This window comes from Balaenoptera borealis (assembly GCF_965194805.1).
Source record: "Balaenoptera borealis genome assembly, chromosome: 12".
NCBI lineage: Eukaryota > Metazoa > Chordata > Mammalia > Artiodactyla > Balaenopteridae > Balaenoptera > Balaenoptera borealis.
This window is the reverse complement of record NC_138869.1, coordinates 89,478,480-89,506,380: the sequence shown is the minus strand read 5'-3', so window position 1 is coordinate 89,506,380 and position 27,901 is coordinate 89,478,480. Positions and strand designations below refer to the sequence as shown.

At 41.3% G+C, this 27,901-nt stretch overlaps 1 protein-coding gene and 1 long non-coding RNA gene across 6 annotated transcripts in view; both read right to left on the bottom strand.

The window, feature by feature from the left end:
- LOC309607673 overlaps window positions 1–27,901 on the bottom strand; it is a 223,221-nt gene that overhangs the window by 48,545 nt on the left and 146,775 nt on the right. The window lies entirely within an intron of this gene.
- Window positions 14,768–27,901, bottom strand: part of LOC309607620 (cytidine monophosphate-N-acetylneuraminic acid hydroxylase) — a 246,294-nt gene continuing 233,160 nt past the window's right edge. For 4 of the 5 annotated variants that reach the window (XM_082346354.1, XM_082346356.1, XM_082346352.1 and 1 more), the window contains 4 exons: window positions 26,906–27,022; window positions 22,111–22,226; window positions 18,808–18,904; window positions 14,768–16,082 (listed from right to left, as the gene is read on the bottom strand). In XM_082346354.1, coding sequence (XP_082202480.1) covers window positions 18,829–18,904; window positions 22,111–22,226; window positions 26,906–27,022 — 309 coding nt within the window. In that variant the 3' untranslated portion in view covers window positions 14,768–16,082; window positions 18,808–18,828. Of the gene's footprint in view, window positions 16,083–18,807; window positions 18,905–22,110; window positions 22,227–22,827; window positions 22,847–26,905; window positions 27,023–27,901 lie in introns of those variants that run through there. The other variant, XM_082346353.1, reaches the window with a different exon arrangement.

Here is a 27,901-nt window from a genome sequence, read left to right as displayed (position 1 = left end):
CAGCTGGGTGTGAGCTTGTTAATTCGGCCATGCAATGTCTGTCCCAAGAGCCCTCGAAATTTACAACCACTATGAGGCCTCACAGAAGAGACTTGTTTTCTTCTGTGATTAAGGGCCCAGATATTTTTAGTTTGAAAATAATTTATTATGCAAGTCGTGCCTGAGTGACATCGGTGGAGCAGAGTTGCCTTTACATGGCACAGTAGGGACAAGAACAAGGTCTGTTTTCCCAGCTGACACCACCAGCCCAGTGAAGCAGCCTTGACTTAGGCCGAAGAAAAATATTAGAGCAGTGATTGGTGCAACCACTGTGGTGGCTTCCTCCGGGAATACTCAAGATGTGGAGGAGAAATACTTCCTTATTAAATCTACTTTTAGAAAATTCAACTCCTCTTAGTGGCATGGACATATGTACACTACCAAATGTAAAATAGCTAGCTAGTGGGAAGCAGCCACATAGCACAGGGAGATCAGCTCGGTGCTTTGTGACCACCTAGAGGGGTGGGATAGGGAGGGTGGAAGGGAGACGCAAGAGGGAGGGGATATGGGGATATATGTTTACGTATAGCTGATTTACTTTGTTATACAGCAGAAACGAACACACCATTGTAAAGCAATTATACTCCAATAGAGATGTTAGAAAAAAAAAAAAAGAAAATTCAACTCTTCTTTGATCTTAATGTCACTGGATTTGGACTCTTCCCAGTCTCGTCACATGAGGAGGAGGTGAAAGACTCCATGATTCGAGGGCAGGTTCTCTTCTTTTTACTTTCAGAAACCATAGCGTCAGAATCTTCCAGACCTTTAGAGCTGGAGAGACCTCAGACATCACTGCTCCACTCTTTCATTTCACAGAAGCAGCAGCAGAGACTCAAAGGGGATAAATGTCTTGTCAGTGGCACAAAACCACTCAGTTCCTGAGGCAATATTAATACTCAGTTGTTCTGATTCATGGTTCAGGGCTCCTTCCATATTCACAAGTCATTACAGAGACGTCTTAGATATAAAATATTTGTGTTTTTCAGCAATGTTTTAAACATTGTATTTTATGTGTGAACAAATAGCATAACAAGGACTATATTTTTAAATTGTGCTATAAAACGAGACCTTCTCCAAGTTTCACCCAGCTTGTTCCCAAAGGGATATTTATCTAATTGGAGTAATGTGTATTTTTATGTATCTTTAGGATGGAGGGGGAAGAGACTGAAGGGAGATAAAGAAAGAAACAGTAAGGGAATCTTCTCTCCGTGACGTTTCTGCCAGAGGTCCTGGACTTGTGGGGATCTATCTAGGCTGCTTGAGGGAGGTCTTCAAAGGAGCCTGGAGGTCTCTTCCTTTACCCGGTTCATCTAATTCTGGTTTTAAATATGCAGTAGGCACTGGGTACACAAAGATGCATAATACATGGCTTTGCCCTGGAGAACTCAAAATCCAGCAGGGAGTGTAGACGGATGCACAAACAACTCTATTACCTGATCCAATGCGATTGGTGTTAGAGCAGCAGCATCAAGTCTTTTGGGAGCCTGGATGTCAGAGAACCAGTTCTGACGGGAAGAGCAAATCCAAGGCATTAGAGCTATGCCTTGAAGATGGGCTGTATATCAAGGGGTGGAGAGGAATGAGAAAAAAAGGCATTGCAGCCAAAGACTCACGTGAGCAAAGGCCATGGGAGGAAATGAGGGGGCACTGTGAACCGAGTGAAAGGAGGAGGGACGGTGGGAGCAGAGAGTGTGGCCTGCAAAGGCAGGGCTGTGGGGAGGCACCACAGCGGGGGTGGAACAAGGCTTCTGGTCGTGGTAAAGAAGGTGAACTTGTTCTGGCCTCCGTGGGCCTCCCTCACCAATTGGCTGATCTGCCTCCTAGCCCTCAGGAGCCCTCAGTTCTCAGGCTTCCTCCCTTCACCAGGGCCGGCCTGACAAGGAAGTGTCGAAGAAGCTACTTAGACCACAGGGCGTTGCCACGCACAGGAGTCGGGGGAGGTGATACCTCGCGACACCGGCAGCTGCTCACTTAGAGCCTCGGAGAGTGGGGAGCAGCCCTCATGGACCCCTCTGGGTCCCACGTGTGGCGCTGAGGTCGGGAGCCTGAGAAGACGGCACGGAGGGAAGCCCTGTCTGCGGGAACTACCTCACAGTAAGCAAAATCTCAACAGAAAGATGGATGCAAATCAGAAAGGAAGTATGTTCATGTACAGAGGAAGAAAAACTGCCACGGAAATGAAACATGTAGATACCTGGTCGGGACATATTCAAAAGTGAAATAAACTTAAAATAGACACTGGGCTAAATGTTTTGGGCGGCATTATTTCCCACACGTCCGGAAAGCCTAATGCTAACCAGAATTTTGCTTAGTGAGAGTAAAATCTGAACCAAGTGAGTGAGTTAGTTGGCTGATGCCAATGGTAACTGTCATCGAGTTAAGATAACCAATTCATTCTGGGGTGCCAGAGACTTTCCCAGTTTGAGTGCTGAAAGTTGTACGTTCTGGGAAATCCCCTAGTCCTGGGGAAACCAGGATGGTTGATCACCCTCTGTCAAGTTATAATGGCCCAGAGCTTCTCTCTCCTCTCTTTAGAGGTTTACCTCTACAAAGGAGTGGACATCCATGTCATTGGGGCGCCTTCTCTCCTGGACAGCGCTGAATGAACTCCGGCAAATCCCAATTGTTTTATAGTTCTTCCTTATTCTCCTGTGCTTCCTTCCTATATCTAATGCCATAGATTCATCGTGAGACTGTGAAGCAGACCTACAGATTGTCTCCCTCGATACCTTTCCCTCCTGCAGTGCGCCTTCCTGCTCTGTAGTGGTGGAAACCTACAAGCATCCTGCAGACTCGCCGGCAGCTAGGGCTCCTCACGTGACCTAGAGTCGGCCAGGCCCGTGCACTGATGTGAGTCTTGATGGAGCGAGTGGGCAAAGCAAGCTGTTGGCCTTGTGTAGGGAGAGTAGGCCTTCTGGCCAGTGCGATCGATGGCTTTTATTCTGCTAAAACCAGCAGGAGCAGGGCAGCTTGTAGACTCAGAAGCTCCCTGATCATGCCAGAGGCATGGTGCTTCTGGGGCCCTGCTGGCTATAGCTCCCAGTTCTTTTGAGAAGTTCAGGCTAGATTGTGTACCTTCAGCCCTCTTAGTGATTTTATGAGCTATCATAACTCTTCTTTAGCATAAATTAGCCAGAAGACCCTGTAGTTTACAAGGAAACACAGACTGATACAGAAGGTAAATAAGATGCCATCACCAACAGCTTAATATTTGCCTCCTGGATGCTGCTTTGGAAAGAACTCTGAGGCCTCATCCAGGCTCAGTGAGCAAGGCTGCTCTGATGGACTGGGGGTCTCTGTTAGGATACCAAAGGGGGAATAATTGCAGTTTTGCCATCTGTGGTTAAGACTATTGACAAAACCATGTGTTTCTTCTTTTGTTTTACAACAATACTGTCATCTTAAAGGTATCTTCTACTAAGGTGTTGATTTTGTGAGTTTAACACTGGAGATCAGAAATTTTAGACGGATTTCTTTAACTTTAATCTTAGAAGTATAAGCTACAATTGTATTTGATATCAAGGGTTGAATAATTGTTGACATAAGTTCTTGAAGAATGTAAATGTTCTGTTGAAAATCTCCTGCTCAGCAAAGATAAAGAAGATGAAAAAATGTTACATTCTAGCGAGTATTATGTATTCACTATAAAGATCTATATATTACAGTATTTATATAGTACATTTAAGGAGTGTTGTAAAGAGTGGCTAAAGAGAAGGAATGAAGATCTTACTGAAATTTAAATCTCTATTCTATTTCTTATACTCATGCACTATTTCCTTTACTATCCAATAGTTTAGAATAAAATTTTGTTTAATCCTGTATAAAGGTTGTAATATGTGCTTGAAAGAGGAAATTGTATTTGTTCCCTTGACCATAGAATATGACTATTAAAGGAAACTGAATCTTCTCACTTAAACTATGAATGAAGTTATCAGCCTTGCGTTATTTTCTCTTCCACTATATACATTGCTCATTTCTCCTGTTAGACAGTGAGCACTTTGGCTGACTCTTCTTATGTCTGTAGGAGCATTAATCAAGCCACTCAGACATAATCTAAATACAACACACAGCATGATTTCTCTGACAGTTCTTAGAGTCTGGGGTTCCTCCTTGATTCTCCCTTGTATCACCTCCACCTGAAAAGGCTCATCTCTCTTAGGAGGGGTTTTCTCTCCCAGGGAGATTTTTACTCTCACACTCAGAGGGCCCAAAGGTGAGGCTGTAGTGGGGATGTTATAGGCCATGCAGCTGCTAGCATCACATTGCCCAGGCACTGCCTGTTATGACACCCTGGAGTCTAACGTGGGTGAAACTCCTGTGCACCCAACCCGGGGCACGAGGACCAGAAAAGGAACTTTTGGAGTTGAAAAGAACTGGAGACAAATTTCAGTTTCTTACTCATTTCATCAAGAGCAGGTGTTCTCCCTATGAGTCTTTTAGTTGCAAGCAACAGAAATCCACTATAAACATTATCCAAGTTTGTTTTTTTAAGCAAGGGGGGAGTATTTATAATAACATGTTACAGCAAATGTTTCAAGCAGGTCTCTGAGGAGAGGACCACCACCAGGGACCTGGGCAGCAATCAGTCAGACCCTGCCTGACCTTCACTTGCTCTCAAGAGTCACAAAATCTAATCTGGGCTTCTGAGTACTCAGCTGCCCTCCTGGCCTTGTGGGCAGCATGTGGCACTGGAGTTAAACCAGGGGAGTGAATCCTGACTGCACCCTTTCAAGCTGTGTGACCTTGGAAAAGCTACTAAACCACTTGAGACTTGAGTGTCCCTGACCTTGGATGAGAACAACGACAGCTCTGACCCCACAAGGTCGTGGTGAGGATCAGATGAGCTCATCCATGTGAAAACAGTGCCAGCACTTCATATTTATTAGCTATTAATCTGGTTACATCCTCTTTTTTCTCTCCGTGGATTGGTTTTCTCTGCTTCACTGGGCCCATGTCCAAGCTCAGCCAGCCCACATGGGGACCTCACTTCTAAGTCCACACGACCCCCAGCCAGGCCAACAGCCAGACGGCACAGGATTCTCTCAGTCCCCAAACCAAAATCTCGGGAGAAAGAATCTCCTTGGCTGGACTGTGGTCATGGAGACAGAGGAACTCAGCTGTGGAGGGTGGCATTGCATGTGTGTGTGGGCACAGGGGTGGAGGGATGGGAGTGGAGGGGGCCATGGTAGTTCTCAAAGAAAAAAAGGGTGTCTTTATGGGCTGGTTAATCCTCCCCAAAGGGGTGAGCCCAGAAAGCCTGCATTTTGTAATCTTTCGTGATAAAGAGCCAGAAAGGCCTGGGAGTTCTCCCTTCCTCCAGGACGGCCCATGACTGGGAGTGTCAAGTGCTGGTGAGGGAGCCTGAAAGCCCAGCAACCTTGCCCTGGAGTGGGGACACACCCTGAGGCATAATTCACCCTCCAGAGCTCCCCTAGAGGATCGGGCTGAGGCAGGTATTTGACCTGAGATGGCGCTTTTCTTGGGTTCTTTCCCTTCTCTGTCCATCTTCCCCTAATGTCCTGGCTTCCCTGGGAACATTTCCTTAATAAATCACTTACACATGAATCCTGCTCTCGGGACCTGTTTCTGGAGCTCAATTTAAAACAATCCCACAGATCAAAAAATGAGTCTGAACTCATTTGTGAGCCATTAATGAATGTAACTGATGTCCATGGGAAAGGGATTCTTTCCATCCTCTGAGGTTTGGTTTTGTTTCTCACCCTTGCATTCTTCAGCAGGTCCCACCCACCGAGAGAGGCTGCTGGAGAGCCCAATCTCTCTGCCTTCAGAAAATGATCTTCTTTCAAAGAAAACAAGGAGGAGAGCCACTCTGATTTGAAAAAAAAAAAAACAGAAAGAAAGAAAAAAAGAAAAAAAAGAAAGTTGGTCTGGTACGTGACCTGATCTTCTTTGCTGGCCCCCTTCCTCCCGCCAGCTGGGAGAGCCATTTTAACTTTCAGAAAAATAGACTCTTCCTGCCAAGTCAAGCTGCCCGTCTGAAAGCTAAACATGGGAAGGCCAGTAAATGAAGGCAGCATAAGAGGTGACATTTCTAGGACAAGCTGCCACCTTAGCTGATTCTTACATAGTAATACTCCTAATGCCTATTGCACGGATTGCTACTGCTGGTTATGAGGATGAACACTTCGAGTGGATTTGAATGAGAACGGTTCTTACATGGAGAGATGATACAGGGCTGGCTGTGTCCTAGGCCTGAAGTCAAACAAGCTTCAGGACTGGCTCGCCTTTGGGCCAGTCTCAATGCCAAGCAGATAAGACAGTCCTTGGCGTGGTGGAATTGGGCTGTCTCTACTTCCTCTTCCCACTTCAAAATATTCTGGCCACCTCAGCTTGACACTGAAGACTAAAATCCTACTGCACAAATCCACCTCTTTGGGCTGAAAACATGTCTATTGTTAAAATGTAAACCTTTTGAGGGAGGTAGCCCTGTTCCCTACCCAACCAGACACAGTGTAGTCAGGGGGCAAAAGACACAGTTTAAATAATTACCGTTTTAAATTAAACCAGCAATTAACTAAGGAAGGCAGTATATCAGACTGGTTAATGGATTTTACTCTGAGGTTTAGATCTCAGACATGAGACCTTAGGCAAGATTCTGGAGGGCTCAGATACCTGATCTGTAAGATGGGGATGAGAGCACACACTGAGCTCTTACTTTGTCTTTAGGGGTGGGGCTAAGCCCTTTACGTGGATTAGTTAATTCCGTCATCATTACAAACCTAGGAGGCAGGTACTATTATTATCTCCATTTTGCACACCAAGGCACTGAAGCTCAGGGAGGTTAAGGACTTACTCCAGGTCACACAATTAATAAATATCTATCTGGTGGGAGCTTTTTGGTGATTAAATGAGACAAAGCTTATTAAAAACTTAGCATATTGACTGAAAGCTAAGAGAAAGCCCTGGATAAATGATAGTCCTTAATGATGATAATTTAATATTCAGGATTACTGTTATCTTACATTTGTAATTTGGAAGGCACTAATCTGGATCATCTTTCTAACCCGCCATACCCTAAGAGGAGAGAACTGTTGACGTGAACCATCTCTGAGAGCCCCAAGAATCTGAAACATCCAGCTACTTCTTGATGCAGTTGGGAAAAGAAAATATTCACATGTATCCTTAAACCCAGAGAGTTATTTTTTTAAAAAGCAAGTATCCTCGGTGGACAGAAGGCAGCAGATTGGGGTGGGGAGGGAGAGAGAGAATAGTTGTTTAATCATCTGCCCCAGTTCTTCCCAAAAGGAGGCTCGTGTGCTAGGAATGCATAACCAGGCATCATGGGCCATTCCACCCCCAAGAGCTGCCCACCTGTCTCCAGAAAAGCCATTAGCATTGCAAAGGAGCTGTTTTACAGGTACTCAGGGAGAATGCTACATATTTCCCTCCAGTCCTTGCAAAGGTCCTGCGGCCAAATGAGTTAATCAGAACCACCTCCCTCAAGCCCTGAGTGACGCCCAGGCAAAGGGCACAGGAGAAACACAGTCACTGAGAAATGCCCCACCTACCAGAGAAGTAGCACCTGAGGGGTTAGGACCAGGGCTTCATATGCAGGAAGACGCCCATTCAAGTTTCTAGAACAAATGGATGGTGTGACCTTGGGCAACTTAGTTAACTAGCTCTTTGAGCCTTGGTTTCCTCATTGGCAAAATAGGGATAATAAAACCTTCCTCCTATCTTGAAAGAAACAATGTATTTGAATTGCTCTGTTGTACACCTGAACCTAATATAATATTGTAAATTAGCCATCCCTTAATAAAAGAAAAAGCAATGTATAGTGTATGCTTAGCAGAGTGCCTGACACCTAGTAGAGTTTCATAAATGTTAACTATTGTTAATAATAAGTATTCATTGAAAATATCTCTGTGTTAGGAAGTGTGAGCATAGAAATATACAGACCCTGACCTCCACAGCTTATGTACTCAAAGGGGAGACAAGACTAATCACATAAAATGATTGGCCATCCAGCGTGTGCTCAGCTGTTTGGTGTGATGAGGGTTCAGAGAAGAAAGAGGTGGGTGCAGACAGGTGCAGGCTGGACGTGCCCAGGAGGTAAGCGATGAGGATGCTTGGGGTTTTGAAAGATGTAAAGAAAGAAAAAGCTCAATGGAAGCCAGCAGAGCCTGGAGGAGAGGCTTGCTGGGTAAACGGGGCAGGTGGCACTCCAGAAGGAAACAGGAGCTGCTCTCCCCTCATCTGAGCTATCCCAGCTGAGACCCAGAAGCTGGTCTCAATGGTGAGGCAGATCCTCTGACAGGAGCCACATGTCTACCACCCAGCACTCAAGGGTTCTTCAAATCACAAGCCTCTAAAAACCAGCACAGGAGCTGAGAATGATGGAAGCCACACTCTGGAATGACAGCCGGGTACAGGTTTCTCTAAAGCGACAATACATACAACAAACTGCAGATGATACTGCAAATTTCTGATGTGAGTCGCTCATTCATTTCCAATATAAACTGATGAAAACTCTTAGCTGAGTGTGATGATCAGATTGAACTGTCTGGGCTTTTACTGTTCTCTGGCTTTCCAGTTCCTACCACCCTCTGCATCCGAAGTTATTCTACTGGGGGCTAAATTCAGGTAAATGCTAAAACTATCTAATTACTCATCAAAGAAAATTCTTCGTTTTGGCATAGCACTGCAGGTTCAGAGTATTTTGCAATTATGTTCCTAAGGAGTTCTTGCTTTCTCTAATAAGCTTTGCAAACTATCAGTCTCGGCTGAATTTTTATCCTGGGAAGGATTTCTTCCTTTATTTGCCCAATTTTGCAGCACTGCTCTTCTGAGCACTTTTTTCTCCCATTTGCCTCTTTTCTCCCCTAGTCACTGATGGGAGATGAAAATGAATTTTGGTATTTCGTCCTCTTGAAGGGAAAAGTAAATTCTAGATGGGATTCAAGTTCCAAATGGTTCTCTTTTTGGGCAGGAACACAAGTGCCACGTTTCCTGGGTGATGTTGTTGAATAATAAGCTATCTGGCTTCATAAGTACTTCGTAAAAAGTATACAGTAATAACAATGATCATTATTATTGGACATGTGCCATTTTCAGAATTCACTGTAAGTTCCATAGAGTTGCACCTGACTTCCTGGGCACTTCAGCTGGTGGGGGCAGGGCAGCTGGGACCCACTGTTGCAATAGTCATAAATGCTCTGGTCACTGGGTCCCAAATGTCTCGTTGAACTTCATACTTAATAATGTTTGTCTACCCAGAGGGCAACAGAATGTTTGTTCCTGGGCTGTGAGGCCACTGATATTTTAATTTTTTTTCTAGGGAAATATTAGCCTGAGGATCTGGGAACATTGTTTCATTGCCTGGTCTTATAAGAATTTGCTTGATCTATTTTTGTGAAGGCAAATTAACCCTGGTCCTAGAATTTTTTCATGCAAAAGGGATAAATGAAAGTTTTTACTGCTGAAGAGGTTCCATTCGCCTGAGTCAATTTTAGCTACTGAAATAATCAGCTCTATAAATGCCGTTTTAATGGAAACAAGGGCTTCCCAGGTCCAGCTTGGATAGGTCCAGGCCTCCAAAAGGAAAAAAAATCCCTTCTTTGTTCTCTTAGCTGGATTATTATTGGGGAGTTCCACCATCCTTTATCAGATTATTAGTAACACATGAGGCCCTTTCAGCAGGCCTATGCCTTTCAATTGTATGATAGTTGTGGTAACACATAGCAGTACAATCTTCCCATCTTGGTGTTTTAATTATGTAAACAGAAGAATAAAACTACCCAACTTCCCATCCTCCCATAGACTGAGGCTGAGGAGGACACTAAGAATCTAACCCTTACAAAAAAATGACATTTCAAAGTTAAGGGACTCTAGCGTTTGTGTACCAAAGGGAGGGTCCATTAAGAGGGAAATGGCTCAGACACAAAGCTCTTTCTTATGCCCGCTTGTCCCAAAGATGCACAATTTGAAAAGAAGGTTTGGACGGGAGCGGGTGCGAGATGATGTCAAAGGACAAGAAGTAACACTGCTTTGACCCATAAAGCAAAGTCTGAACTCTGCTGTTTAGCAAGTTAGGAAACTATCCCTTCCTTCTGAAAATTTGAAACTGCTTTTTCCAAAAATAAACATTTGTCCCTCGATGAACGGTGGGTTTGATTCAGCTGTAACCTGCATGTTTACTCAGAGGAAGCTCTAAGTGGACTGGGTAAGAGGCCCACCCCTGCCCTGGACATGGGGGTCCTTGAGGCCAAAGCGGCAGGGCCTGCAGGTCTTGCAGCCGTAAAGCTGGTGTTGACTGCGTCACTGATGCCCTCGAGGAATTACTGAGTAAATATTTCGGACTGGAGGAAATGCACTACCTGGGAACAGGCGTGGTCCTGGGTCCGTTTCAACGGGTGGGAAAGGGTCCCCTAAATGGTGGGTGAGGGATGCCTGGCTGATATAGGAAGCAGGGTGTTTAATCTGTCTCCTCTCCTACAGTGAAGCCTGGGATCGTGTGCCACTCCAGGGGCCCTCCTGGAAAGGATTTGATGCCTCACGTGTTTTCCCACCAACATAGGGGAAAGCCATGTTTAGCGCACAACTTTTAAGTTTTAACCTCCTGCTCCGCTGTTCCCTTAATTATCCCAACACTGGGGTGAAGTGGCCGTACCTTCAGTCTGCGAGGCGGTGGCGTGGAGACCGGACGACAGGGGTCCCGTGCCCTGAGGAGGAGCCGGGGAAGACGACTGCGAGCTTCCGAGGGACCACTGAGCCCCTCTCTTCCCAGATACACCAGAGGAAGAGGGTTCTTGAAAGAGTGAGAGCTGCTGCTTGAGTTACTCTGAAGACATCACTGAGCGAACGACATCCAGCACTCAGGCCACATCCAGAAACCCGCCGCAGGGGTCGGTCTCGCGGGCCGCGAGGTTTGGATGCGCTCCTCTTCCGCCACCTAGCGACAGCATCAGCTCATTGCAGTTTCCAAAGGGCCCTAGGCTCCCTATGAAGGGGACCAATTCAGCATAAGGAGTAGTCCAGGAAACTTAAAACCATTCAAGGCACATTTTTCTGCCTTCAAATTAATATAGATTTATTGAGTCGTCAGGGAAAATACATATTCTTAAAATCTGGATGGCTTATTTTACTGAGTAAATTAGCTCTGATTTTCAGCTGCCAAAATAATAATATATTGGGAGTAAGAGGTAGGCAGAGTTTTGTTATTGTCTTTCTTACATTAGCTTAATGCTTTAGAATACATAATGTATTGTGTATTTTTTTGTTGTTGCTGCTTTTCAGAAAAAATGATCACCCTACAGGTAATGAAGGACTTTTTAGAAGAGGAATAGTATATGAGTAAGATTTGCAAGCAAGAGAGTGTGTCAGGTCTGCAGAATTAACATTATGGAGCTCCATGGGGAATGAACAAATGCAAGTATAGCATGGGAGACTGTCCATATGTTTTAGCAGTCTGTACATTAGCTGGAAGATTGAGAAGGTGCTACCAAAAGTCCAATTGTTCATATTCTTCGATTCAGTAATCCAACTTCAAGAATTCTATCCTGAGAAAAGAATCCCAAAATGTGAAAAAAGTAATATGGATGATAGTCTTTATAAGATTAGTTAATGCTCAGCAACAGAAGAGTTATTGTTCATTCAAAATATGGAATATTGCAGACATGAAAATTATCTTAACACAGCAATATTAAAAAATGCATACCCAAGAAGATATAAAATAGTAAAAATAGAAATATCGAATAAAACTGGAAAAGAATACTTAAAATATCAAAATTGAGTTAGAGGGTGGATTTAGAGTCTACAATGCTATGTATACTAATATTTATATTTTCCTAATTACATGATAAATACAGGAATGCTTTCTTGTCATTACATTTAAATTATATAGAAATAGATTAAGACATGAAGGATCCTGTTAATAGATTGATGTAAGCTCTCCAGATCTTCTTCCTTGGAGTTACACACACACACACACACGCACACATTACTATGTGTAGTGTTATTTTTTTTAGAAACTTTTTTTTTTTTTGGCCACACGGCTTGCGAGGTCTTAGTTCCCCCACGAGGGATCAAACCTGGGCCCTCTGCAGTGAAGCACGAAGTCCTAAACACTGGACCGCCAGGGAATTCCCTGTAGTGTTATTTTAACATAAAAGTCATAATATTGTATTACTTGCAACTTGATTCTTTTTAAAACCTGCATTATAGGTCTTTCTGGATCAATAGTATATATTTACTATTTATATTGTTTTTAACCACTATTGAATGTGATCTATTCTAATACATTTAATTATTTCACAATTGATACTTATTTCTTCTCATTTTAAAAATGTTAAATAATTTTGCAAATGAGCTCTCCTGTATACTTATCCTGGTACAGCTTATTAATGAATTTAAGCTTCATTTATTCATTGGCCACTTGTATTTCCTTAGAGAATTTCCTATTCATATCTCTTGCAAAAGTTTCTATTTCATTGTTTACATTTTGAAAATTTATTTGTTGGAGTTCTTTATGAATTTTAGATTTTTATTGAGATTTCACTGAATTTAGAGATTGGTACAACATAAAATATTTCCATCCAGAGCATAATATCCCTCCCTATTTGTTCTAGTTTTCTTTTATGTCCCTTGACAAAATGTTATTGTTTTCTTTAGATCCTGTACACTTCTTGTGGGAATTTATATTACATAAGGAAGACATTTTCGATGGCTATTTACATAACTGAAATACTTTTTAACTGAAACAGTTACCAGCTCCAGTTGAAACCACAGCAGTTTCTTAAACCTATAATGATCTGTCAAATAACTCAAAGAAGTATAATCATCAGCCTATAATTTGCTTGTATACAAGGGAAATCAATCAACAGATTGTTTTCATGTCCTCTTAACACACCAGAAATGGGATTTAGATACAAAAAATAAAAAGCAGAGAGAGAGAGAGAAGAAAAACCACAGTTTGGGAATAGTAAACTTTGTTTTCCTTTCTTTGGCAAGCTACTTATTACCCGGCAGTAAACAAGGAGGCCAAGTGGGGTATCCAGCTTGGGCAGCTGGGTCATCAAGGAAAATAATTCCAGTTACTTAATGGTCCTTCAAAATCTTTGGGCATTTAAACTGTGACGTCTTCAAGACAGGATGTCTCCACCGTGTCTATTTTTCCCCTCCTTCTGCACCTCCACCTCCGTTAGGCCAGGTCTCAGCATTTCCCTCACTAGAATCTCTTAGATCCTTAACAGACATGGAAATAAAGTTGCTGATAATAAATTTTTCCAAAAGCAAGTTGGAGCATGATAAACTGATCTTAAAATTCTGAAGAAAAGATGTACAAGTATAGCCTTGAAAATTTTCTTGGCTTATCATTTACTGAAAAGGGTGTATTCAAATATCTTTGATTTGAATTTTTGTATTTCTTCTTTTAGTTATGTCGTTATTTGTTTTATACATTTTGAAGCTCTTATTATGTGCATATAAACTTAGATTTTTATAGCTTCCTGGTTAACTAAGACTTTTTACATTATGAAGTGTTCCTCCTTGTTTGACTTTAAGATAGCTATGCCATCTTTTTATTAGTATTTTTATGGTATATATTTCCTCTTTTTTCTTTCAAGCTTTCAGTGTACTTATCTTTTAAGTATGTGTCTTGTAAGCAGTGTTTTTTCAAATCCAGTCTGTCAAACTGTCTTTTAATGACAGCATTTAATCCATTTACATTTAATGCAATTATTGATATAATCTACCATCTTGATTTTTACTTTCTACTGTCTCATTTACGTTTTTTTTTTTTTTCTTTAATTGGCTTCTTTCACAGATTAATATTTTTAAACTATTTCATGTTCCCTCTATGACCTTTGTGGTTACACATTCTTTTAAAATTCCTTAAGTGGTTACCCTAGAGACTACAAAATGTATTCTTATCAAGTGTGTGTCAGTTATCAATTTATTGGCTCTCAGCTTTAAATCCACTCTTTATTGCCGGCTATGTAAAAAAGAATTATTTCTCTTTTGCTAGCTAGTATGAAGCTTTGTCTGTAGAGGGCACTAGAGGGGCACTAGAGAAGGAAAAGGTTACTGTTCTGGCTCTCCTTAGTTTCTCCAGAGCTGGGTTCCTGAAGTATGATATGAGCAGCAGCACCCAGCATCTAGCTGTTACTCTGGGACCCTTTAAAGTGGCTTTAGGATTGTGCAGCCTGCAAGTCACCTCCCCAAGAATGGCTTTCCCAGCATCCCCTTGAGCGGCTCTGAGCCAGTTTCAAGGCATTCAGCTTGTCAGCCTTCTTTGGAATGGACAGATGCCTATTCATGGCATAAGGAAAACCAGTTCCTAATGCCAAGATTACCTCTGTGGGTTTCCTTTTTCTCCTGATTTGATAGCAGTGGAGATGGTGGAAAGTGGTTACACTCTGGGTATATTTTGAAGGTAAAGGTGACGGATCTGCTGATGCAGTGGATGTTAGAGCAAGGTATAAAGAATGATTTCATAGTTTGGGGTTTAAGTCATGGAAATGAGATCTGGAATATGGAAGAGGGAAAGAGGGCGGGTGATGTGGGGTAGAAAAAGAAAGGGGGGGGTGATGTGGACACAGGTAGAAAAGAACCATTGAAGATGATTAAGGAGAGAAGTGAGGACAAGTAGGGTCAATGGATTGAAGGTCTTGGTAATATCAAAGAAATGCTGGAGTCAGGGTATCAGACGGCAATAACTAGGAAGACAGCAAGAGAATAAAGATAGGCTTGGTGGCGAGAAAACAAATTTGTATTTTAAAATAATCTTTTATTTGCTCATCATATACATTTTAACACATATTCTGTTGATATACATTTATTTTTTGGTGATAGTTAAATAATTTATAAAATATATGCATAATGTAAATCACAAAATCACAAAATATATGCATAATGTGTGAAGTGAACCAGAGCCATCAAACTTCACTGGTGTTCATCTTTATGAGAAGTAGATAATCAAGAGATTTAAGGAGATAAATTCCATCACTGGATTCTTGTTATCTTCAGAATTAAAGAGGTAGTATACATAATCAGAAAATCACTTTTGATGTTCAGATCAATGAGGGGTTTGTGTTACTGGAAACAGCAATATGTAAAATAGAAATGTAGTTAACAATCACATATTCCTAGGGATAATGTGATAATCATGGGAATATCATCAAAAACTACAGACAGCAGCAGAAGTAAATTAGTTGCCTATTTTAACCATTGCAACAGCATTTTCAAATGTTCAGAAGAGGATTTCCTAATTTTTTCAAGATATGGGTCTTTATTGTTGATTATTCTATCAATTTTGAAAATTATTGTCTATAAAACTCATTTTATCACTAGCTAGTGTTCATATTTTTAGTCAAAGATACCGCCATATGTTAGAATTTATAATTTACATTAAATAACAGATTTTGTTACCGAATTAAAATACTTTCAGTCCCAACGAAAGTATTACATTTTAGGGTAGCTTCTGCAGCCTTGTTTTGGTAAATAGATGATTTCAACAAAGCTTTTTGAAAAATTGAAAACAGCTCATGAACACTTCTTACTCAATTAGATTCATGGACTCTATTTGGGGAATCAATCTATTAAGGAGCAAAATGCCTGTTTTTACATTCTAAGTTCCATCTTAATTTTTTCTCTTCCCTATTTTCTTCTTATTGCCTCTCATTTATCTATTTCTCTTCTTTCTTCTCTTCTTCTAGCTTAACTTCTGCTCCCCCACCCCTTTCCTTTTTCTTCACTGTCTTCTAGGAAACCTTTTCTCTGCCCGTTCTATTTCTTCTGTGCTTGGATTTACATCTCCTGTTATCTTTCTTTTCCACAGAGAAGTTGTTCCTATTGCATTCATTGGTTCTTTTATAAAAAATTATTGACGGAATAAGTAAAATATTAATAATCTGGCTATGTAGTGATCCAACAAACATAAGATATGTGAACATTTCACAAATGCGACATGTAATTATCCACTGCTGATGTCAATAAGGCATGGTCTCTTTGGTATAAGCTTCTATGTTCAAGATGTAGCATCAGCAAATACTTGAATTTTTCATGTTGCTTGGTATCCCTGTGAACTAAAGATATTACTAATGAGCAACAGTATGAAACTCATTTTAATACTTTTTCTTTTTTTATTGCATTGGGGTGAATTTTTATTTTTAGTCTTTAGTTCCGGTTATATAGTCTATGATGCTTTAAGGTAAAAGAGGATCTAAAGCTGGAATGTAAACTGGAATTGACTCTCCTCCCAACTTTTTACAGATTCACCAAATGACTGGTTATAGGTCACATGACTCTTCTATTTATTTCATAAGGTTGTTATAGTCAACATTTATTGTTGTCTTACCATGTGCCACTCACTCTTCTAGAAGGGCCTTAATACAACACAACCCTGTGAGGTAGGTGCTATTATTATATTCACTTCACAGATGAAAATCTGAGACACAGATTCCCCAAAGGTTACATAGTAGGTGATAGAACCAAGATTTTAACTCAAGAAGTCAGTTTCCAAGTCTGAAGTGTTGACCACCGTACTACTGCCTCCTTGATATTTGACCTTTTTTCAGATCTGCTCCATCTCCAAGACCTTGGACTTGGCATTCTCTCGTTCAGCTGCTTCCTTACCTTTAATGCCTCCTGCTTTTTCGCAACTACTGAAGACGCTCAGCATCCCCATTGAGCCTCTTAACTCTCTTTATTCTCCCAGGGCCACTCATGCCTCGTTCCTGCTTTCCCTTCCTTCTCTGTCACACCAGGAGGACTTGCCATTGCTCTAATTCACCTTGTATTTTTCTACCTTTTAACTTCACCCACTCCTTCTGTCTGGAATATTCTATCATCGCTCCCTCCATTTCAGCTTATTTATTAAAAATATTCCCCAACCTTCAAGGTGCTCTCCTAACGCCCCCTCCCTACACCCCTGAAATACTACCTTTTCTGTAATGTTCTTCCTGGTCATTGCAAAAAGTCAGATGTAATTTCTCTCTCCTCAGTATTCCCAACACTAAGTTGGTACAACAAATACAGTGCTTACTAAGTCTGCCTTATAATCTAGTTGTATGTGAATTCCTTTCACATCCCTTTTAGCCTATGGTAACTTAGAAGATCTAGGCTAGAGTATGGAATAAAGAACGTTACAACTGAAAAGAATATTCTATTTAGATCCTTAATTTTACTGGTAAGGACACCAAAGCTTAGTTTAAGATGTAAGTCACACTGACAGTTAAAGACGGAAATTCACTTGTTCCTTCCTTCCTTAAATTCATATTATGAATAATACTGTGTGTGCACAGAGCACTGTGCTGAGTACCAGGGTTACGCAGGCAAAAGTGTCTACTTTTAAGAAATTCAGAGTCTACTGACTGGAAGAGACAACAGGTTATTACAATACAACGTGATGGGATAGCTGTTTGTGGAATAAATAAATAAATGCGTGAGTCAAGGAATTTACTATCTTTGTAGTAATATTATGTGACCTTTCCAATAACAAATGTATGGAAACAGGTTTTGTAGTTCAGTTTATAAAATCACATCCCGAGTGGTGTAGGAAGGAATGTCAAGTCTGGTTTGTGTCAGACAAGCTGATCTCCATCAGTCTGAAAAAGAGAGGGGTCTATTGAAATGGAGAGGTGATGTTTTCTATCTCACTCTGTTTTTAGTTTTTCTCCTTTCAGTTTTGGTTGCTGCTTTTCTTTTTTGCGTTTATTTTTTTCTTCCAGTGTTTCTGTTTATTTTATTGAGATATAATGGACATACAGCACTATATAAGTTTAAGGTATACAGCATAATGATTTGACTTACCTATATCATGAAATGATTATCACATTAAGTTTAATGAGCATCCATCATCTCATATAGAGACACAATTAAAGAAGTAGAAAATATGTTTTCCTTGTGATGAGAATTCCTAGGACTTACTTTCTTAACCACTTTCATATATAACATAGAGCAGTGTTAATTACATTAAATTCCTAGTGCTTAATTATCTTATAACTAGAAGTTTGTACCTTTTGGCCACCTTCATCCAATTCCCCCTCCCCCTCCCCCCCATCTCTGGCAATCACAAATCTGATCTCTTTTTCTATGAGTTTGTTCGTTTGTTTGTTTTTGAAGTATAATTGACCTACAGCACCGTGTTAGTTCCTGTCACACAACATAGTGATTCAATATTTCTATACATTTCAAAATGATCACCTCCATAAGTCTAGTTATGAAATGTCACCACACAAAGATATTACATTGTTATTGTCTATACTCCCCACATTGTACATTTCATACCTGTGACTGCACCTGGAAGTTTATTTTTAAACTGAAGTTTGTACCTCTTAATCTCCCTCACCCATTTCCTTCCTCCCTCCACCCATCTCCCCTCTGTCAATCACCTTGTTCATTCTCTATAACTGTTTCTGTTTTATGTTTGTTCATTTGTTTTGCTTTTTAGATTCCACATATAAGTGAAATCACACAGTATTTGTCTTTGGTTGCTGCCTTCCTTCATATGTTCAGTATTTAGCTCTGAACACTCACTGACCACCTAGGATAATTTTTGTCTTGTTTATTAATTGGCTGCATGTTCACCTCAACCAGACCAAAGATCCCATGGACTTTGGGCTGGAGGCACTCACTACTCATTTTATTTACTTGTTTTTAAACTTGAATGTTCTTCCTGTAATGTTAGCTCCTCTCATTCCCCCGAAAGTCAGGTTTTCTGACAGGCATGGTGCCTGCTTAATTCAGATGCCAAAGAGAGTGTGATGGGATGGATATAAAGGTGTCTCCCAGATCTACAGGATGCTTTACCTGGGAAATCTCAGGTCCTCTCTACCCACAGTACATCAGGAAGGACTTCCAGTTGGGTGGTGTTAGGGGGAGTTTTATTTGAAAATGGTTCCAAAACCTGTAAAAGAGATAAAGCAGAAAAATATGTTTTCGAAACTTCCATGCCTATTGTTTTGCCAAGATCTGTTGGGTACCTGGTCCTCAGCTCTCCCTGAGGCAGCATTTTCCTGTAGTGTTTCAGATGTTAATGTAGCTTAACATTTCCAGTGTGTTGAATGCAGTCCCTTAAAACATGACAACTGTGTCTTATTCTTATTTTTCTGGGATGCGCCTTGCTTTAAGGAATTCTTATATGTAAAAATATAGATTTGTATTCTGAACACAAAAGGACCTGGTATTGGTGAAGGTGCAGGTAAATGTGTTGTACATTATTTCTGGGGAGGTGAGCTGGCTTCCTAAGAATGATTTGGCAGCGTGTAGCAAAAGTCTACACACTGAGTGTGTGTTGGATCCAGCAGCTCCACTCCTAGGAATTTATCCTAAGAAATCACTATGAAAGTGTGCAAGACACACCTACATGTTTATTTGGCAAAACATCATTTCAAATAGTGAAAGTTAGAAACTTACAGGGTGGATCAAAGATTGTTCAGTAAACATGCAGGAACAAAAGTATGTACAGTATTATCCCAGTTTTTAAAATTTTTGATTGATTTATTTTTAAATAAATAAATTTATTTATTTATTTATTTATTTATTTATTTATTTATGGCTGCGTTGGGTCTTCGTTGCTGCGCGCAGGCTTTCTCTAGTTGTGGCAAGTGGGGGTTACTCTTCGTTGCGGTGCGCGGGCTTCTCATTGCGATGACTTCTCTTGTTGCGGAGCACAGGCTCTAGGTGCACGGGCTTCAGTAGTTGTAGCACGTGGGCTCAGTAGTTGTGGCTCACGGGCTCTAGAGCGCAGGCTCAGTAGTTGTGGCGCACAGGCTTAGTTGCTCCAGCGGCATGTGGGATCTTCCCGGACCAGGGATCAAACCCGTGTTCTCCTGCATTGGCAGGCAGATTCCTAACCACTGCACCACAGGGAAGTCCAGTATTATCCCATTTTTATAAAAAAAAGTGCATGTGAAGAAAGATTAACTAGATACCAAAGTGCAAATTGCTCTCTCTGGATGGTGTGATCATTTGTGGTTTTAACTGTTGTTTTTTGTTTTGTTTTTGTATTTAAAATTTTTTTTCAAATTTTCTGCAGTAGATATGTATTAGTTTTATGACCAGAAAAATATTTAATAAACTCATAAATCCCATTTTGAAAGCAACAAAGATAAATTGGGTTGTGACTGCTTTCCAAGATTCATTATGGGATTCTCTTACATTTATGACCTTTGCTATCAAAACAACATAAGAAAATAGGCTTCAGCACCAATATCCCAGAAGCTTCCGAGATGGAATTATTTTTTTAAGAAAAGTAACATTCGAATCTCCCCCAAAGTTGTTACATTTCCTTTTTTTCCGGAACAAGAAGACACGTATAAGTTTTGTTGAAAATGAACAAAACCTGTAATTTTCTACCGCTGTTAAAATGTTTGGGGTTGATCTGTGTGTCCCAACACTAGGGATACCAAAGATATATTAATGAGTAAAAAATGCAAGTTACAGATGTACTAGGATTACATTAAAAAACAACAGCAACAATAACCTTCCCTCCCCAACTATCTGGGACGTTTTATTGAGAACAAATATATTTAGTTAAATGTTGATGTATTCAGAATTAGGCCTGGGATGACACACACTGTGCTGTGATCAAGTGTTACCCCGGAGAGTGGGCAGAGAGAAAGACAGGAAACAGACAAGGTTTTCTGGGAAGTGTGGGGTAGGGTTCTTTCCTGTTATTTTATATACATCTACATTCTTTAAATATTTTAAAAATCATTTCAAAACATTCAAAAAGAAATAAATAAAAAAGAAAATTCAAGACATGCCTGTGCCTGGGAGCTCAAGGCAGAAGCTAGATAGTAGGCTTTGCTTATTTAAAATTAAATTCCTGAACTTTTCAGAGGGTCAGTGGTAATGATAAGAAAGTATTCTCCCTCTTGCTGATTATTTTGCAAATATGAAAATGGCAAATGGGCCCTTCTGACACTTCAACTCAGATATTCCAACTATAGTCTTAAAGACATATACAGTTGGGTTTTGTTTTTGTTTTTGGCTGCATTGGGTCTTCGTTGCTGCACACGGGCTTTCTCTAGTTGTGGCGAGCGGGGGCTACTCTTCGTTGTGGTGCGCGGGCTTCTCACTGCGGTGGCTTCTCTTGTTGCGGAGCACAGGCTCTAGGCGTGCAGGTTTCAGTAGTTGCAGCACGCAGGCTCAGTAGTTGTGGCTCAGGGGCTCTAGAGTGCAGGCTCAGTAGCTGTGGCGCACGGGCTTAGTTGCTCCGCACAATGTGGGATCTTCCCGGACCAGGGCTCAAACCCGTGTCCCCTGCATTGGCAGGCGGATTCTTAACCACTGTGCCACCAGGGAGGTCCACATATACAGTTTTTTTTTTTAAGTATTTGTTTATTTTTTTATTTATGGCTGTGTTGGGTCTTCGTTTCTGTGTGAGGGCTTTCTCTAGTTGCGGCGAGCGGGGGCCACTCTTCATCGCGGTGCGCGGGCCTCCCACTATCGCAGCCTCTCTTGTTGCGGAGCACAGGCTCCAGACGCGCAGGCTCAGTAATTGTGGCTCACAGGCCCAGTTGCTCCGCGGCATGTGGGATCTTCCCAGACCAGGGCTCGAACCCGTGTCCCCTGCATTGGCAGGCAGATTCTCAACCACTGCGCCACCAGGGAAGCCCCCACATATACAGTTTTGCAATGAGAAACTGACACGGTTTTGAAGTGTAAGCAGGTAGAGACTCGCAGGGCCATTCCCCTTAACCAACTAGTTCACCAGATTCATGCTCAGAGTTGGGCACAGGCAAAAATTTGTCATGGGAAATAATTGTCTTTGATGATCACATCTTTGCCACATAAAACCCCCTCCTCATTCTTGTCTTGGCCAAACACACCCTTTTCCTCTCATAATGTCTTTCCCTTTCCTATGCCATAAACCACTTTCAGAAAAGACTGAAACATATTTGCATGAAAATAGAAACAATGACTCTTTAAAATGTTATTTTCCTAACCAGATTTGCTTTTTAACACGCTAACAAAGAAATAAAGCTCTAATGGCGGAATCTCACACACCCATCAAAATCTGGGGGCATAGTCAGTCACCAACTCTGCTTATATATCCACAGCATCCTCTGCAGTGGCCTAGAGCACGACAGGCATTTTCAGACTTACAGATGATGGTATATGTCAGGATCCCGCTGCAGCCGGGTTTGGAATCCTATATACAAGTCATCCCAGAGCAGACCATTCTTCACCACGTGTCTGATGACATCAACCCGGCTCCGAATCTGCAACAGATATGGAACAACTAGCAGGGGTGACACAGCCAGCACTGAGCATCGGTACTGACCCCCTGTGTCCCTGAAAGAAGCAGCTGCCTATAATGGCAGGGGTCTGAGGAGTCAAGGAGAAAAGCCTACTGAAGTAGATATCACAGGAGGAGGGGGAAAGAGAGGCTCCTGAGTGCAGTAGAAATTGAGGGAAGGAAACCAGGAAATGGATCAGGAGCCGGGGTTGGGGGGTGGCGCAGAGTGGCTGAGAGCACAGACAGAATCAGATTGCTGGGTTCAAATCCATGGTCTAGCTGTATGATCCTGGCAAACAATCTGTGCCTCAGTTTCCTCATCTATATAATGGAGATAATAGAACATTCCTCACAGGATTACTGTGAGGATTCACTGAGTCAGTGTATATAAAATACTGAAAACAAGGCCTGCCACAGAGCAAGATTACCTTAATTCGGTGGGCAAGGCCCTTACCTTTAAAGAATCCCAACTCCTGACACGGGATCTGTTGAATAGTCAAAGGTGCACAGGGTTAGGAGACAGGCAGAGATGGTTTTGAGTCTTAGCCCAGCACTTACTAATCATGTGACCTTAACCTTGCTAAGCCTCGGTCTCCTCTGTTACTGTTGTGAGAAAAAAAGAGATAATTCATTAAAAAAAAAAAAGAGCATGAGGTAGCATGAAGGGAAGTTGCTAAGATTGGACATGGTTTTAACACTTCATAGGTACACATGTTCAAGTTTACCAGGAGCCTTTTTCAGTATCTGGCATCACATTTTTTTTCCTGATAAATACTGTGCTAATGCCAGTAGAGGCAACTTTATCATAAATGATAGGCTACTAAATGACACAGAATGATCAGAAGATTGGCATTTAGGATTTATTTCTCTTTCCTGCACCATTCCTACAAAACGATTACATCCATTGTGAACTGAGATGGCAAACACAGGTCAGAAGATCTCCTGTTTTGCCAACAGAGACTTAGAAACATGACTGCACAGTTTAAGTTGAGGATTGCCCAGCTAAAGTGAAGTATCAAGATCTAGTTCCTCACAGTGGAGGGGAGATGGCCTTTCTTGACCTTTCAAACTAGAGAGGACTTAGAAACATGACTGCACAGTTTAAGTTGAGGATTGCCCAGCTAAAGTGAAGTATCAAGATCTAGTTCCTCACAGTGGAGGGGAGATGGCCTTTCTTGACCTTTCAAACTAGAGAGGAGCACGTGGAAGAATTGGGGAGGTTTTGAGAAACGTTTAGATTGTAAAATGGGAAGGTCTTGGTGATTGATTAGATTTGGGGATGAGGGAAAAGGAAAAAGTTGAAGATTACCCCCCTGTTTCTAGCTGGGCTCACTGTGGGGGGAAGTGGGGAGGAGGAACTGATATTGCCAACGATCAAGACAGAAAAGGACAAAGAGCAGTTTTAAGAGAACGATGATGTGTCGCATTTTGAACAGGTTGAAAATGAGGTGACAGGGATCTGGATATCCAGGTGATGATATCTAGCAGGCGATTAACTCTAATGAATCTGAAGCTGGACAGAGTTGGCGGGAGCTGGGCAAAGTCTGGGCAGGACCTATGGATTTTTGGCGTCAGAGAAGCGGTGCTAGCAGATGTGTTCGGTGGGTTGAGCACAGAACCCTGGAGGAAAACAAGAGATTTAAGTGGTGGCTGGAGAAAGAGAGACCCTGAAAGAATGTAGAAGAACAGTCAAGAAGTGAAGAAAACAAGGGCTAGTGTCACTGGAGCTGAGAAAGGACTTCTAATTCAAAATGATGGACAGATCCCATTCATAACCTGCCTTCTGCCCACTTCCAGATGCAGCTGAAGTGTTGACAAAGCAAGCATACAGGTATGAACTGTCACAGTGAAGAAGAAATGAAGTGAGTTGTTGACAGCAGGAGATTTCAATTAACTAATGTGAATCTGGAAAGCAGGAGGGTGAGTGGCATCTAAAGACCAGGGCAGAGGCTGCAGGATCCCAGAGAGTATGTGGAGGGACATTCAGATTCAGAAGGAGAAGAGGTACGTACCATGGATGACAGCAGGGACACAGAGCACAAAAGTATGTACACAAAACAGTCAACCCCTTCCTTATGCCTATGCATGGCTCCTGGGCCAAATACATTCAGACAGTTCTCTGAATAAATGGAATCAATTTTTCAGGGAGAATGAGGGCAGGAGTGTATATGTGATGCCCCAGAGCAAGGACCTCCACATTTTGGTATTTAGGGGTCCCTCAGCCTAATAGCTGGCTCCTCACCTTCATAACTTAAACGGGTGACCCCCTGTCCAAACACAACCTAGGTCTTAGTTGATAGCTTACAGTTCCTTTTTAAAAAATTGAATTAACTTTCCACATTTATAAATCTGGGTATTTTACATGAAAATCCAGATTTCCAAGTTTTCTGGAAAATTCGGAAGATCAGCTGGAGCTCAGCAGGGGCTCCTCCCTTCCCATGCTTTCCACTTGATACAGTCCCCACCCAGCTCCCCCTATTTACAAGATCTGCCTCGGGTCCGCCTGTGAGCATTTAAGTGTGTAACCCCTGCCTTCAAGTAAAGCCTGCTGCTTGAAAAGGTCTTTTTTTTTTTTTTTGGTAAATATAGATTAATCCCTAAATTCTTAAAAGTCACCTACAATGGAAAAAAGGTCAGCCTGGGGTAAGCAACACTGCATGTAACTACAGTAGAAGCCGAAGGAGCAATGCCTTCAGGTAACCATGGAAAGTGATTGCCACCCAGCATAATGGGTTCAGCCAAGCTATCGTGCAAGATCAGACAGGAAAGTACTTGAAGTTTAGCTCCCGTGTAACATTTCTTCGGCAGATACTTAAGCAAAAAAAGTCCCACAAAGGAGGAAAGCAAAGAAGGTGAAGACATGGGTGGGGTCTGGAAGTGGGTAAGGGATGTCACAGGGTGACAGATTGGCAGCAGACCTAGAGAGGAGCCCATCCAGATTGGAGCAGGATGTACAGCTACAGGAGCCGTGCATCTAGGAAAGATGGAGAGCTGGTGTGATAGAAAATGTATTTATGAGTTTAAAAGGCAATGAATGGCCCCCACCTTCAAAAAAAAGGCAACATGAGAAGGCTCCAGGTGGCAAGAAAAGGAGCTCTTCCAAGTATAGGCATATCCTCTATATATGAACCTCAACATACAGAAATCTCACTAAAATCCTGGGAGATAAAAGCACTGAGAGTCAAAATAGGGACCACCACGTACACAGCAGGCATGATGGTTTACCCCATGGTGTATTAAATCTGCAAGAGAGCTGTTGCCTGCTTTATCCAACAGATACATTATGAAAAGCTGTGGAAAAGTGACTTTTTTTCAATGAAATATTTTAAATGAACTTGTGATTTTAAAAATTCCAAAGAAAAATCTCCCTTACGGCAACAGATACCTTAATTTATAAGTTTTGTAAATTCAGAGTTAAGAAGCAAGACAGTGGCTAAATACACAGAATCTGGAGCTAGACCACTTGTGGTCAAAGCCCTGCACCATGCATTTACTAGCTGTATGACCTTGGGCAGGTTATATAACCCATTGGCATGGCATTTTCCTCATCCATAAATGGGGAGTATAGTAATATGGGTTCATGAGGTGGTTGTATTAAATGACCTAATATTTATGAAGCTGTGTTATGTATGTGGTTGGTAAATAAAGCAATAAATTTAGCAGATTCATTTTGCTTAAAATGGGTGTTTTTTATGTAGGGTTTTCCTATATGTGAAAACCCAGTTTTTTAAAACCCATAAAGCAGGCAGTGGATTATTGGTTTTACTAAAGTTTCACCATAAGAGTCTCTTCAACAGCAAGTACTAAACATAAAAATACAAGTCAAATTATTAAAATGTAGTTTAAGAATACATCTATTTTATAAAGGTAAATTTAAACCTCTATAATTAAGGCATCACACATTTATATGGCATGTGTAATACACTTAAGGGCAGACTATACACCCTCCTTATTTATTTAGTGATTTTTGCATTTATATAGAATTTAAAATTACAATGTATGCTCACATATTTTATGTCATTTGACTATAATAAAAAAAAAACTGATAAGGTGGGAAGAAGCCCAATGGAAGGAAAAAAACAAACAAACCACCAAGGCTCGGACAGGGACTCAAAGCCTCATAATCAATAATCCTGATCCGTAGGGATGGGGTACCCATCCCAGTCTTGACGTTGTGTCCAAAGCCCCGGCTCTTAACACCATGCCTGCCGTGGGTTAGGGATTTGTTAAAAATTGGAGCTCAACAAAATATGTGTTGGTTTATGCTGACTTCACTTTCTTTAGAGAGCCACCCATTGGGTTTGTTTGGGGAAGGAGACACCACTGGAGAGAAGGCAAGGAAGGCAGAGATCAGTGCTTGCAGGTCTGATAACAGTGCAGGCGGGTCAGCTGTTTGGAAGGAAGCAGGTAGAAAAGCCAATCTTTGCAAATAACTCAAAAAGAAACAAGTATGGAGTTTAGTTAATAATAATGTTTCAGTATCGGCATGTTAGTTGTGACAAATGTAGCACAGTAAAGTAAGATGTTAACAATACTCTCTGTACTATCCTTGCAACTATTCTGTAAATCTAAAGGTTATTCCAATCTAAAAAGTTTATTTAGGAAGGAAGGAAAGATGGAAGGAAGGAAGGAAGGAGCACTGCCACTGGTGTTCCTGCTTACTTCCTCATACGGATGTTCCCGGCTTGGTCTTTCTTTTGGAAAGGATAAATCTAGAAAGTCAACCAAATAGTCATATCCTCCAGGAAAAGGGCTGAAGTCCTCATCTGTCTCAATCATCTGTGCAAATGACAACATGGTAAAGGGAAGAAGCATATCAATCTGGTGGTCAAGGTCCTTAAAAAATTTTGGAACATACAAGACCCAAATGCTCTTAAATGATAGCAACGAAGTGGAGTTAATACAAAAAGAGTCTCTCCTCTCTGCTCTCTTCTATTCCCCCCTCCTCTACCCCCTCCTTCAATCCCTCTCTCCCTCTCTCCTCTTTCCTGAACTGAATTCTAATCCTAGTCTTCTACACTAGCAAAACTGCTTCATATCACTAGCTTCAATCAAATTTACAGAGAAGGATATCATTATCTTAAGCACTATTAGTAATGAGATATCAAATACCACTGTACGTTTGCAGGCTAAAAAATAAATAAAATGTGAAATTTTTCTCACCATCACATAGCAGCTAAATATAAAGAGTGTCATTGAAAATTCCAAATGTTTTCTCTTTTTCATACTAATTGCTCAACTGAAAATATAATGTAGACCAATGTTTCCCAGGTCTTTGGGTTTCAAAGACAATTTTCTAAAAAATATTTGGTAGCTAATGTAGGCATCAACATTTCATTTTGCTAAGTGAGGACTTAAAAAAAATTCTTACATCTACTATCCTTTTATTTCATTAAAGGAAGACTGCTTTCATGCCTCAAAAATAGAAAGGACCTAATCTTGGAATAATAACAATTCATCCCAAGAAAAGAGAGTTGACATCTTTGTAACCACACTCACATGCATACTCATACTTGTTTCATTACTGACCATCAAAAACTTTGTCACAGACTGGCACTGACCCCCAGGTAGGTTTTTAGGACTCACTGATCTTGAGAATGCTAAGTGTTGCCTGGTACCCAGTATTAATGTTCAGGGGTTGAAAGGGAAACTTGGGAA